The sequence below is a fragment of the Pteropus medius genome, unplaced genomic scaffold (assembly GCF_902729225.1).
Source record: "Pteropus medius unplaced genomic scaffold, Ma_sr-lr_union100, whole genome shotgun sequence".
Taxonomy (NCBI): domain Eukaryota; kingdom Metazoa; phylum Chordata; class Mammalia; order Chiroptera; family Pteropodidae; genus Pteropus; species Pteropus medius.
The window spans coordinates 2,557,740-2,571,013 of NW_024352784.1; the positions used below are offsets into that span (position 1 = coordinate 2,557,740).

A 13,274-nucleotide genomic window follows, 5' to 3' on the forward strand; every position below is an offset into this window, starting at 1 on the left:
TTATTCTCATTTTATCTTCATACTACAGGATGAAGAAGAGGTTATTCTATTTTACCAAAGGCAGAATTGAGGCTCAGAAAGGTTAAGCTATTTATCCTCAGAGTTCTCCCTCTTTATCTGGAAAGCTTTTAGAGACAGGGAGCCTGTCTTAAGCGTCCCTCAGTTTTCCTGCACAGCACCTAGCAGCACGCAACTCTGCACGCGGTAGGCGCTCAGAAAATTTGTGTTGAACCAAAGATGTTCATTCTCAAGTCAGAGCTCCACGCGCAACGCCTGGGAGCAGAAGCACCAGAGGGCGCCCACGAGTCCTCTCGCCCGCCTGTCCCCAGGGCCTGGGCAGAATCTCAGGCCTGGGTGCGGCCTTTCAGCCCCAAGCAGTTGCGCGTCCCGGCGAGAAGTGGGGGCAAGAGGAGCCCCACGTCCTCTGTCCGCCCCGCCCCCTCCCCAGAGCCCAGGCGCGCAAAGCCGCCGGGTGCGGTACGACGACGCGACATCCTGTTTTGGGGGCCCGCGGCTCCGCCTGCGCCTGTGCTGATCTTGTCTTTCCTCGGGTGCTGACGCCAGCTCCCCTTCCCCCAGTCTCTGCACCTTCCCCAGGGGTCTGGGGCCTTCCTACTGTTGAATCACCACCACTCTGCACTCCCTCGGGGCTCGGAGCAGGGGTGGGGACTGCCCCAGCCTGACCCATTTTGGCCAACCCCGAGTCTTGGCAATCGCTCGACCCCTGGGCTTGACTGAAGGCACCAGGCCTAGGGGAGCCTGTTCTCAGCATCTTCCAGCGGGGGTTGGTGGAGGCGATACCGGGAGGGGGACAAAAGCTTAGAGCCTAGGCTAGGGCCTCTACCGGGGTGGGGGGGGAGGGGACGGGGAGGACTGACCTGGGAGGCATGACATTAAGGGCCTTGGAGGCAGAGGCTGGGGTGGGGAGCCCAGGACTGGCCAGGGCGAGGCTGGGGGACTGGGGATCAGGGTGGGGATGGCTTATGGACTCCCCTGCGGCCCCCAGCCCGCCCCCGCCGCCCAGCTGCCCGGCTGCCCCCCCCACTTCCTCCGGCCTCCCGCTCTCACTTCCTTCTCGAGCCGCCTGCAGCTGCCGCCGCCCCCAGCTCCCCCGCGGCGGGGAGGGCTCCAGGTGAGGCCCGGTGCGGGCCGGCGGGCTAGGGGTCGGGGGGTGGGGACCCCGGCCGGCCCGAGACTGAGCACGGGCCCCGACCCGGGAAGTTTGCTTGCGAGAGGCCGCGGGCAGGAGGTTCTGGGCTCGCTGCAAGTTGGGCGGGCGCGGCCGGGCGGGGCGGGGACCGGGCGACTGGGAGCCGGCGGCCGCTCGGGGAGGGTGGATTCCTGTACCGTGGACGGCTGTACCAGCTCCCGGGAGCCGACCGGGACCCCTGAGATCGGAGGTCTCCCGCTCCGAGAGAAAAGTCTCTAAAAGTGGAAGAGCCTAGAGCTGGAATGTGGGACTTAGAGGTGGCGTGTCCTCAGGTAGCTGGGGGGCTGTTCCGAAGCGTGTGAGGGGAGGGGGCCCCCTGGGCTGGTGATGGCGCTCTCACTGCTCCGGCAGTTGTGACACTAGTGAGATTGAAAGGGGGGCGGTGTCTGGCCTCTGAAGCAAAAGACTGCCGAGAAAGCTCCCTGCCTAAAAGATCGGTGCCAACCCAGAACCCGCTCGCGGGCTGCAGTCCAGGGAGGGTGTTCTGCACTCAGGAGGAGGGCATGGGGAGCTCTGCCGATCCCAATCCTCTCGGTATGTTCTTTTTTCTGAGGCCCAACCTCTCCATCTCTGGATCCAGAGGGCAAACATCCGCTGTGCCTGGCTGACAGGCTGCCCAGCCTTGTTCTTTTGGGGGTAAACTGAGGAAGGAAAGGGCCTGGTCTTGTCCTGTGACTAGAAGTGGAAGGATTCTCATTCAGAGGTACTTACAGCCCCTGACAAGATGGCATCACTGAGAGCAGCATTATTTTAAGGAGATGGAGAAAATAATAGGGCTCTGGGAGGCAGCAGGGGCTCTGGCCTTCTGAAATGACTGGGCACCATCTCCTAGTCTTCCTCCCCACCCAACCTCACCTCTCATTGTAAGTCCCTGAATTCTGTACATTCTCACTCTGACTTCCTCCATTCCTTCTTCAGACTCTACCCACAAACCCTCCATCACCCTCTTCTCGAATTTTCTTCAGTTTCTTTTCCCCCACACAGTCATGCCAAGGCCTGACCTCTCACTTACCCTGCCCTTCTGTCCATCTCTGTCCTCTGCAGCCTACCCTCTCCCTTCCTTGCCCAGTTTTTGGCTCCCACTACCTTCCTGCTTCTTCTATCTCCTCTCATTCTTTCTGTCCCTCTCTCTGTCTCCTTTCTTTTCATCCACTTATCTCCAGCTTTGGGGTCAGGATCTTTGGTGAGTTTGAGAGCCTTTTCAAACCTCACCAGCTCAGAGAGGCAGGCTGCAACCTCCCAGTAACAGAGATGATTAAAAGAGCTGGAAAACCTCTCTATATGTGTATGCGTGTGCAAGTGTCTGTCTACATTTTTATCTTTTGGAGACAAAATAACGGCCCTCAGCCTTGAGCAGGCCCAGAGCAGGGGAAGCCAGCAGAATGAAGGGAACCTGCAGTGGGTGAGGTTGTGGTTAGGTAGGAGGAAGCAGTCTGTAGCGGTCAGAGTAGAGTGACACAGAATAAGACTGGTGAGAGAGGCCGTGGGAAATCAAAATCACCCAGACTCTTTTGTACTTGATCAAGAGGCCCACCCACCAATCTCTCCTAGTCTCATTTCTGGTAGGTATAGGAGGTTTGACTCCCTGGAGGCTGGGGGACAGCCTGAAGGTCCCTGACTCCAGTGCTTACTGGTTCCAACACTGCCTGGTGGGGAGAATGGGACCAGGTGAGCTAAGTGTGACAGAAGAAAAGGGAGGCAGGATTTTGGAGGGAAGGCCATGGCTAATCTAACTTCAGTCTTAACTGTTTTAATGCCAATTCAGGAAAAGAAGAGAGGTGTGAGGAAAAGTATCTGCCCCCTCTTCTCTGCTTGCTGCCTTCCGGGGCCTGCCCAGGCTAGGACCTGTATACCCTGGGCTAGATCAGGGCATTGGTGACAGGAAGCCCTCTGCAGTCTGCTGACCTCTCTACCTTCAGGCATCCTTGTATTCTCCCTCACCTAGTACCCTACTCCCTCTCTTTTAGGAATTTCTCCTGAGTCTAACTTTAGTCCAGACTGGCTCTGTAAGCTGTTGTTGTCCGCATTCTAAAGCTCTTTCCTCAAGCCTTGGGGATGTATGTTGTGACATCTTGCTTCTCTCCGCCCCTTCCATTCTACTCTATTCATGTCTCTCCACTAGAAAAAGAGAAGTGGAGGGAGCAAGTGCTACTCTTGGGATTCCCAAGCACAGCTAGATGAAAGGGCTATTCCTGTTCCCCATTCTGTCTTCTTCCATTCTCACAGTTTCTCTCTCCCATGAATTGTCCCTTCTTCCACCAGCCAGTCTCTCCTTCTTTCATCTCTGGAAGGTATAGGAGGTTTGGCCCCAGGAAAAAATCTCAAGGACCTGTATAACATTTCTGCTCAGGGAATTATGTACATGAAAGGCACTTTCCCAGCATCACAGCTCAGTAGAAAACCACCCAGAAGTCCTGACTCCCCACCTGCCAACCCAGTACTTATATTAGAATTCTGCATGTCTGAGCAACCCACAGGTCTTTGAGGGTGAAGAAAGGATGGATGAGACAGGGGTTCTCCCAGGCAAGATCTGGTCCCACTGGAGTTTTGAGCTAATTACAAGAAAGTCATTACTGGAAAAAATATGACCAGAGTGAGAGGGATCTAAATGGGAAAATATCATAGGAGAGGGGGAGGTGCCTGCAACCTAGGAGCCTACCAGTTAGGTGAAATAAAGTCGAGGTCCTGACATGAAAAGAAGTGGCTAATCCGAGATTGTCACAAATCCTGGTTGGGAATCTCGGATCTGGGGAGTTGTTTCTGGCAAGATGTTAGAGCAAATGAGGTGGCTGGTGGGAGCTTTTAGGGGATCATGAGCGGGAAGACATGAGAGGTTGTGGCTATAGTGAGACAGTTGGGAACATATTTGAATGGGGATAGATGGGCAACTGAGAAGAAGATGGGGGCCAGGGCCCAGACCGAAGACCCCTCCTTCCATACACAGTGTATAGCCATCAGTGATAAGGCTTGTAGGGGTCTGTGAGAAGGGAAATCAAAGACAAAGCCTGGGCCTTCTCCTCAGAACAGATTGATTTTCCTGTCCAGGGTCCAGCTTCCTCTTTTGTCCTCAGATCATAGGGGGAGGGCATCTCCTCAGGAGCTAGAGGCTAAAGGAGTAGCCCCTTAGCTAGGACAAGGCCAGTTTGGCAGTCTGTCCAGTAATGTCAGTTCTAAATCATGGATGCCCCAGGATGGGCTAGGCATGAGAGCCTGAAAACTTAAAAGCAAAAAGGGCTCAGATGTCTACCTGACCCCTTTGACCCATTTCCTGAAGGGATACACCATGCTGGGATTATCTTGAATAAGGTCAGAGAGATGGTGGGCCCATTTGCAGGCCTGAATAACAATTCTCACTTTCTCTCTTGTGGAAGTGACATCAGGCTGAAGGTTAGGAGACCCAGGTCCTTGTCCTGGATTTGCTCCTAAATCTCTGGATAACTATGGTCAACTGTCTTTAGTGGCTCAGCTTCAGCATAAAGGAGTTGCCTATCAGTACCTCCATAGAGCAGAGAATACTGATAATCTCTGCTCTCCTTCCCCCAAGAGACTCCTCATATCAGTGGCCTCCACTCTTGATCCTCCTGTTTCATGCCAGTCTTGATCTGACAGGCCTGAGTATTCTCTAAGTATCTGTCCAGGGACAGGAACTGTGGCTCCTTTCCCCAAAGCCCAAGGATTGTTACTGGTTGAGAGATGAGAAGAGGACAGAGAGTGGTGGGGATTTTGCCAGGGGACAGCAAGATGGAGGAGTCCCCTGTACCCTGCTCCAGCTCTGCCCCACTGACAGTGGAAAATAGATGCCGGAGTTTCCTCCCTGATGTTTTTTTCCCTTGTGGAAACCCCCTCAGGCCTGGGGTGGGTCAAAAGGGACAGGGCGGCCCTGGGTCTCTTTGTGGGTATTTTCAAGTGGGGGAGGCAGGATTGGGACGATGGCACTTCTGTACAGCCTCGTGTGAAATGAGCAAAGGCAAAGGAAGTGCCACTTCACAGGCCTTTCTTGGGGCCCCGGGACTGCTGATCTGCTAGGGGGAAGGGAGGAGGAAGCAAGTGTTCAGCCTTCCTCTGTGCTGCCTTGTGGGGGAGGAGGCAGCCTCCTTAGCTCCCCGAGCTAGAGGTTTGGCCCAAGCTGCTGGCCCTGGGGTTCACCCTTTGTGGAGCACCCCAGGTACCAAGATGGGAAGAGAAGGAAGGGAATTGCAACTTAGTGAAAGGGTCCCATCCCTCCACTGCTTTCCCAGCCACACCTGTATTGTTTCCTCCTCCTCTCCAGCCCTTAGTAGAGTCAACTTTTTGGCTATTCTACCTGTTGCAGAGAAGGATCCTCTGCAGAGGCTGAAGGGTAGAGAGTGGCAAGAGGTGGGGAGTTGTCCAGCATGGATTTTTTTTTTTAAGGCTGAGTCTGGGCTCTCTTTGGGTTGTGTCCCTGCCGATGGGGAGAAGGGGAAGAAAGAGAGAAACTCAGCCCTTGGCCTGGTCCCAGCCCCACAATGATCTCATGTCTCCCCCAGCTTCCTCCTCCCGGCCCAGCTGCAGCCAGCTGCAGCCCCTTTTAGCCTCTTCATGTCACCTCTCCTCTACCCCTCCAAATAAACAAATAGACTTGCAGAGCCATTTTTAACTCTGACACTGATCCTCACCTCATCCTTGACCAAAAGGTCTTCAGAGAGTCCCAGTCCTTAGCCTTATCAGGACCACTTTTCCTACCCATCTTCTTCAGCATCTCTGGGCTAGCTATGCAGGCTTCAGCCCTCTCACGCTTCTAGTGGAGGACTGGGCAATCTAGCCTGTGTGTGTTCATTACCTTAAATTGTGCTCCTCAGAGGGAGAAGGAAATTGATTGCCCCTGTCTTATTTCTCCTAGGCGTAGAGGCTCTTCCTTGTTTCCAGAATCAAAGTCTGGATTGATGGGGAAGAGATATATGTCAGTCTGCAGCTGGGCTTCTAGAAGTAAGCAAGACAGCCTTCCCTCCTCATGAGGCATCCAGTTAGTTCAGCACAATGAACAGTACAGACAGTGCTGGGGAACGTAGGGCAGGAGAAGGGATTGCTGTGATGTCCTGGAGAAGCTGGGAACAGAACTGGGGCCTGAAAGACTGGGAGGATCTGAAGGGGGTGAGCAGAATTCCAGGAAGAGAAACTCCCATGTGCAAAGACATGAAGGACAGAGTTCAGTTATTTACTGTGCTCAGCTGAGGGAGACAGATCAGCCAGGACCTTGCCCTCTAGACCCTCCCAGTCTAGTGACAAGAGATAAGATTCAGAACAGCCTCCATGTGAGGCAAGATACGATGTGTCCGTAAGAGAAACAGGGACCAGAGTTTGGATGGAATGTCATTTGTGACTTGGGTGATTTACTAATACTTTCCTGGAGGAGATGGCATTGGTGCTTGGCCTGGAGGCAGTTGGAGCCTTCTGAGTTGCCCCGTGGGAGTTGGAGGATGGGGCGGGGGGAGAGAAATGCTGGGTTCCCATGGGAACAGTGAGTATTACATGCTGCTTGGTGTGTTTGGGGGAAGAGAATGTGGAGTCATCTTGTAGAATATCCAGGGTAGTGTGGCCAGAGCTCAGGATCAGAATGCCCAGATATGGATTATAGTTAGACCGAGTTTCAGGAAGGGCTGTAGAAGTGGAGCTCCATGTCAGGAGGCAGTTTAGAAGGCCGTAGTTAAGTTGGTTCTCATTGTCTCCACACTCCTCCATCTCACAGGGCCCATCCCTCCCCTCCCCCACTCCCAATTGGGACACTTCCCCTGCTCTAACGGCCACAGAGATCTGGCAATCAAGCAGTCCTCTGCTTCCTTTCCCTCCCCACTTCTGGGCCTGCCTGGGCCACACCCCAAGACCAGGCCCCACTGGGTACAAGTGGGACATCAGAGCCCACACTCAGAGTTAGGCCCCATGGGCTGTGCTCCCTGCTAAAGCCAGGTCAAGCTGGTACTAGGAAGATCTTTGCCTATCCAAGTCAAAGTTCTGGGCTGCCATTGCTGTCCAAAAAGATTCAATATTGCAGTGTTGGCTGTGGGAGTATTAATCCAATTCTGGGCTTCTAAGGCAATGTCTAGATCTCAGAAATGGGCCAGAAGCCAGCAGATCAGAAGTCAGTAGTTACACACTCCTGTGTACTCAACCCTGTACTCAGCTTTTCTAGGAGTGTTAAGGGAAGCACAAGCTCCAGTATGGGGGACATCCACACGCCAGGAAACTTATGCATGGCTATTGGGGAAGGAGAATCACACAGAGCCAAAGAAGGGTGAAAGTGGGGGCCGTGCTATGGAAGTTCAGAGAAAGTAGAATTCGGTAGCCTCATAGGACTGTGAGACTTAAGCTAAGCCTTGAGGAGTCAGGAAGATTTGAGAGGGGAGAGGGAATGGCAACAGACAGAACAAGAGTCAAAGTTCATAGGCAAGAATCTTTCTGCTTTCTGAAGACCCCTCAGGAGCAGGGAACTGGAACTCACATTTGCAAAGTACCTACATTGTGCACATAGGTTGCATATCAATACACTTAAACCTTATAGTACCTCATAAGGTTGGTATCAGTACTTAACTCATAAGTGAAAGAACTAGGATTTAAACCCAGGTCTGACTCCAAAATCCCAACCAGAGTATGAAGAACTCTGAAGGTCAAGATGAGGGACCAGGCATGATCTGAATTAGGTTGGGAATAAAAAGTCAAAACAGGTCATTATAATTTGGTCAATACTATACAGATCTGCAACCAATAATTTACTTACTAAACAAAAGTTCTTTTTTTTTAAAAAGTCATCTAGTGAATAAATCACAGTTGACCCCTAATCTCAGGCAGTCCGCTCTCCTTGTTTGGCTTTCTGCAGCACTGACTCCTTTTTTCCTATGTGGCATAGGTTAGACACTACCTTTTAGCATGTGCCTTCCTTAAATGAGCTGTGGGAACTTATCTGACCCAGTTCAAGCCATAGGATTTCTGAGAAAAGGGTTGTCCTGGGAGAGAGGATGAAGGTCTAGGCTGATGCCGCCACTCAGACACCTGCATACTCAGTGCTTCATGCCTCTTGGGATGAAAGGCTTTGCTCCTGTTACCTCCTGTGTGCATAACACTTGCCAGTTCACAAAGCACATTCATTCCCATGCTCAGGATCATTGCTGCTGCCCTTTGAGGCAGGGAGAGCAACTATTGTCACTCTTGTTGTTCAGATGAAGAAACTAAGGCTCTGAGAAGAAAAGTTACTTGTTCAAGGTCACAAAGTTGGCTGATAAGACGTAACATGGAGGCTGTGTGATGCATTGAGGAAAACACAAGACTTTGGATGGGAAACGGGTTTGTGTCCTGGCTTGCATGCTAACTAGCTGTGTGACTCCGGGTTACTTTAACTCTGAGTTTATTTCCTCATCTGTATAAGGATAGTACCAATAGGTTGTTGTAAGGATCAAAGAATTATACTACATGATCTATAAAGGGTTGTACCTTCTGAGGGTTTTTTATCAAGGGGCAGAGTCAGCAGGTGAACCCATGAGGTCACATTCAGGTATCTACTTATCTTGGCCCTGTACCACACTGCCTCTGCTCTGCTTGTTTCTGGATACTACCTCACTCATGACCCTTTTCCGGTGTCAGTCCTGTTCCCTTGCCAGCCCAGAAGCTGGAAGCTGCTCTCTCCCTCCCTAATCCTTTGAGGGCTGATTTACTGATCACTGGTTGATAACCACCTCCCTAGAGAGCAGCCTGGAGCCACTGCATATCCACTCTCTTGGGCCTTGTGACTGCTGGCCAGAGTTCTCTCCTTGCCTTCCTGCCTGGGCCAGACATACCCACACATCCATCCCCCACACCCCTGCTCTGCGTGGAACTAAAGAGTTACAAGTTCAGGAGTTCTCTCAAAATGCCAGGGTCTCCAAGGGAACCCAGGGGGTACAAGTAACAGCACCAACCCCTACAAGATGCTCTCTCCTTTCCCAAGGAAGGGGCCACAGAGTCCTAGAAGAATGTATCTTAACTTGCCACCATGTGCTCAGGCCTTTGCACATTTGCTGACTAACTTGACCCCCACACCCTCTGCTCCTGGGGGCCTTTCCTATCCCCATGATCCTATCCCCTGCTCCCAGGGCTCTTCATGTCTCACTTTATCCACCTAGTGCCCTTGTCCAGGTATTTTTCTCTCCATTTTATGGACTGGGAAACTGAGGCCAAGGGAGAATAAGTGTCTCATGCTTGGATGCAGTGAGTCAGCAGCAGAGCAGAGCTGGGTCTCTTGACATCCAGCCTGAGGTTCTCTCCACTGCCCTAGAGCAGGGGTCCCCAACCCTTGGGCCGCAGACCAATACCAGTCTGGCCTTTTAGGAACTGGGCCACACAGCAGGAGGTCAGTGGCAGGCAAGCAAGCGAAGCTTCATCTGTATTTGCAGCCACTCCCCAGCGCTAGCATCACCGCCTCAGCTCCACCTCAGATCATCAGGCATTAGATTCTCATAGGAGCACTGGTCCCTGGTACCAAAAAGGTTGAAGACTGCTTATCTCCTTCCCAGACCCATTCCCTGAGACTCTCCTTCCTGTCTTCGGAGGTTGAACATATACACTTATTCAGGCAAATAAGATGGAAATATTTTTAATGCAAACCAGAGGCAACCTTATGGAGTGGAACCATTTCCCTCCCAGCTGGGGCCTGGGAGGAAGCTGGGACCAAGCCCTGGGTCCTTTGCAGGTCCCACACCACCAGAGTTCCTTTTCACTTCCCAGTGAAGGATTTCTTGACTTTCCCCCCACCCCCAATTTGATTTTTGAGACTTGAACAAATGGTTGAGAGGTCAGGCTGAGGGGTAAGGGTGCAGTCTCACAATGTATATAAAGTGAAATGGACCCATGGTGATGGTGCTTGGGTGGAACAAGAGATACTTGGAGATCTGGGTGTGTCAAAAACAGGCTTTCCCTCCCCAGGGAGCAGGGGCCTGGTTGTGAGAGAGAGTCAAGGAAAGGAAGTCACGTACTGGCCAGCAAAAGTCCCCCATGGCCAAGAGGAAGTAGCCAATGAGAGGAGAACCTTTGCTACAGCAGTATAAATAATCACAGGGTTTCCGGAAGCTCTGTTCTGTTCCAGAACTCAAGAGCAGTTCCTCACCAAGGCCCTGTGAGCTGCAAAGGGGACAAGGGTAATGGCTGGAGCTGGGACTCCTCTCATACTCGCCCCATTAATAATTACAGCAGCCTATTTATTTGGTACTTCGTAAGTGCCACACCTCAGGCCAAACACTTTCTACACATTAGCTCATTTCATACTCTAAGCAATTCTAACACAATAGGCAAAATTTCCCCATTTTATAAATGAGAAATTGAGGCCCAGAAAATTTAGATATGTTGCCCAAGATCATAACTAGTTGGTAGAGCTGTGATCAGAATCCCTGGCCAATTTGACTCCAGCATATGTTCTCAGTGACAGAGCTTTAATGGCACTGTGTTCTCTATCCAAGAGTCTGGAAGCCCCCGCAGTTCTTCAGAGGCATGTGCTATGATCTCGAAAAAAGTATAGAAGATTAAGGAGAAAATCAAGTTTTTGTTTTACTCTTCTGTTCTTGGCTGGGCTTGAAGGATATACCTCATCCTACCAAGGGTCGTTAGATAAGATGTTAATGTCTGAGAGCCACAACCCCTGCTTCATTCATTAGTACATACCCACATTCCATACCAGATCTCAGCTCTGGCTGATCTTCCCATATTCCTCTGCACCGAGTTGCCAGCCTGGGTATGTGTGGCCAGATTGGGTTTACTGTGCTTATGGAAATGATGGGGTAAGTTCTCCCTCCTTTTTCCTGTCCCCAGGACACCCTGGATTGAGATAGAGCAGCTGTCTAGAGAATTGTGCTCCTTACTCAGCAGGTTTCTCATTGTGCTTTTTGGTTTGTACTCAGTAGCCAAGATGTCAGGTTTGGAGCTAGAGCATCAGTGCACCGGGCAGGGCAAGTCCTGAGTTGGGAGAGGTTCTACCCATGACAGCATCTCAGAGTGACCTAGGATAGCACCCTGTGCCAGAACCCCTCTCCATTCTACTTGTAGGAGGGATCCATAACTGGTAGAGGATCTGGTAGATCCCTACACTTGTGTACCTCTCTTGCATCTGTACTGCCTGGAGGAAAAATAAAAGTAGCTAATACTGAATGCTTATTATGACCAGCCATTCTAAATGCTTCACATGTAATATATAATTTTCATAACAACCCAATGAGGTAGGTATTATTTTATCCTTATTTTACAAATAAGAAAACTAAGGCCCACTAATCACTAATAGGTTAAGTAATTTATCCCGGGTCACACAGCTAAGAAATAGAACTAGGATTTGACCTTAGTCAGTCTGCACCAGAATTTATGTGCTTCATGTAATATATTACACATTATAGTGCCAGCCTCCTTACACCTGAGCATCTTTGCTGGGTCTCAGGGCCTTTCTCTCATTGTATGTCTGTCTTTCTGGGGTCTGTCTTGATGGGATTGCAGGATGGTATCAGGTTAAGAGAACAGGAGCTGGTTTCTCTCTGTATGCCCCCAACCTTCCCAATGGTTAGAAGCCTCCCTGACCAAGAGTGTCCCTCTCATCTGTTCATAGGTCACTGCATCCAGAGGGGCCCAGAAGGGGAAGGAGGCATTGCCTCCACTGCAGCAGCTATACCCACGATGCAGAGCATCAAGTGTGTGGTGGTGGGTGATGGGGCTGTGGGCAAGACGTGCCTGCTCATCTGCTACACAACTAATGCCTTCCCCAAGGAATACATCCCCACAGTGTTCGACAATTACAGCGCCCAGAGTGCAGTTGATGGGCGCACAGTGAACCTGAACCTGTGGGACACAGCGGGCCAGGAGGAGTACGACCGCCTCCGCACACTCTCCTACCCTCAGACCAACGTCTTTGTCATCTGTTTCTCCATTGCCAGTCCGCCTTCCTATGAGAATGTGCGGCATAAGTGGCATCCAGAGGTGTGCCATCACTGCCCTGATGTACCCATCCTCCTGGTGGGCACCAAGAAGGACCTGAGAGCCCAACCTGACACCCTACGGCGCCTCAAGGAGCAGGGCCAGGCGCCCATCACACCGCAGCAGGGCCAGGCACTGGCCAAGCAGATCCATGCTGTGCGCTACCTCGAGTGCTCGGCCCTGCAGCAGGACGGCGTCAAGGAAGTGTTTGCTGAGGCTGTCCGAGCTGTGCTCAACCCCACACCGATCAAGCGTGGGCGGTCCTGTGTCCTCTTGTGACCCTGGCACTCAGCTTGGAGGCTGCCCCTTCCCCCCACCAATTGTGCCTTGGCGCCTTGTCTGCCCCCAGCTGTGCCTTAAGGACTAATTCTGGCACCCCTTGCCAGGGGGCTCCCTGAATGCCTATTTCTCCTTAAGGAAGCCCACAGGGAAAGGGGCTTTGGGCCCTGCCCCAGTCTGCTTGGGAAAACCAGGTGTTCTTGAGAGCTCACCCAGGCCAAGGTTGGATCCCTCCCCGAGAAGCCAACCCAGTGCACCCTCCCCATTTTCCCCTACTGACCCATTGGTTCAGCTTTCCACTCATGTTGCTGCCTATTGTGGTGCCTTCTTTCAGGTTAGGAACCGGCACTGTCCCTAACCTCTCCCTTGCTGCTCTTTGAATTGCTCTCCCCTCAAAATGCTCTCTCCCTTCCCCAAAGAGGGAGCCATAGAATCCTGAGAAGATGAATGTGCCCTAACTTGCCCCCATGTGCCCAGGCCTTATGCATTGCAGACTGATCTCCAGCTCCCTCACCCCACCCCCCACCCCTGGCTCCTACCCCCATTGTGCATCAATAAAACCCTCCAAGTTCTGTGGCCCTGCCTCCCTGTGTGTTGTATTGGGGGTTGGGCAGGGGACGGGCATGGGCTAGGGCTCCCCAGAGACTGGGAGCCTTTTGTTTCCTGCAAGAGGGGACAGGAGACAATAGGCTTCATTGTGGTCCCCCCACCCCCCAATTTCCCTAACAAAGCTCTGGGCTCTCTTGGAGGGACCAGTCTTGCTCTGGGACCCAGCCATAGATTCTGTAGTGGACTGTGATGCAAAGTATGAAGAGGACTTGCTGATCTAGGGCTCAGAAAGGGAGAGGGT

The 13,274-nt window shown here is 52.0% G+C and overlaps 1 protein-coding gene across 3 annotated transcripts; it reads left to right on the top strand.

Annotated features, from left to right (window-relative positions):
- The first annotated feature begins 1,045 nt into the window (after positions 1-1,045).
- On the top strand, positions 1,046-13,023 carry RHOG (ras homolog family member G). Of its 3 annotated transcripts, none has more exons than XM_039847924.1 (2): positions 1,046-1,132; positions 11,781-13,023. In XM_039847924.1, the coding sequence occupies exon 2, from the start codon at positions 11,849-11,851 to the stop codon at positions 12,422-12,424; it is 576 nt and encodes a 191-aa protein (XP_039703858.1). In that variant the 5' UTR covers positions 1,046-1,132; positions 11,781-11,848; the 3' UTR covers positions 12,425-13,023. The 3 variants fall into 3 exon arrangements, with proteins under 3 accessions (XP_039703858.1, XP_039703859.1, XP_039703860.1); XM_039847925.1 differs by lacking the exon at positions 1,046-1,132 and adding an exon at positions 1,319-1,482 and having other exon boundaries at positions 11,781-12,960; XM_039847926.1 differs by lacking the exon at positions 1,046-1,132 and adding an exon at positions 1,531-1,913 and having other exon boundaries at positions 11,781-12,960.
- The last annotated feature ends 251 nt before the right edge of the window (positions 13,024-13,274 follow it).

Excerpts from the sequence above, each read along its gene's own strand:
- RHOG (XM_039847924.1), top strand. The coding sequence starts at position 11,849 with ATGCAGAGCATCAAGTGTGTGGTGGTGGGTGATGGGGCTGTGGGCAAG.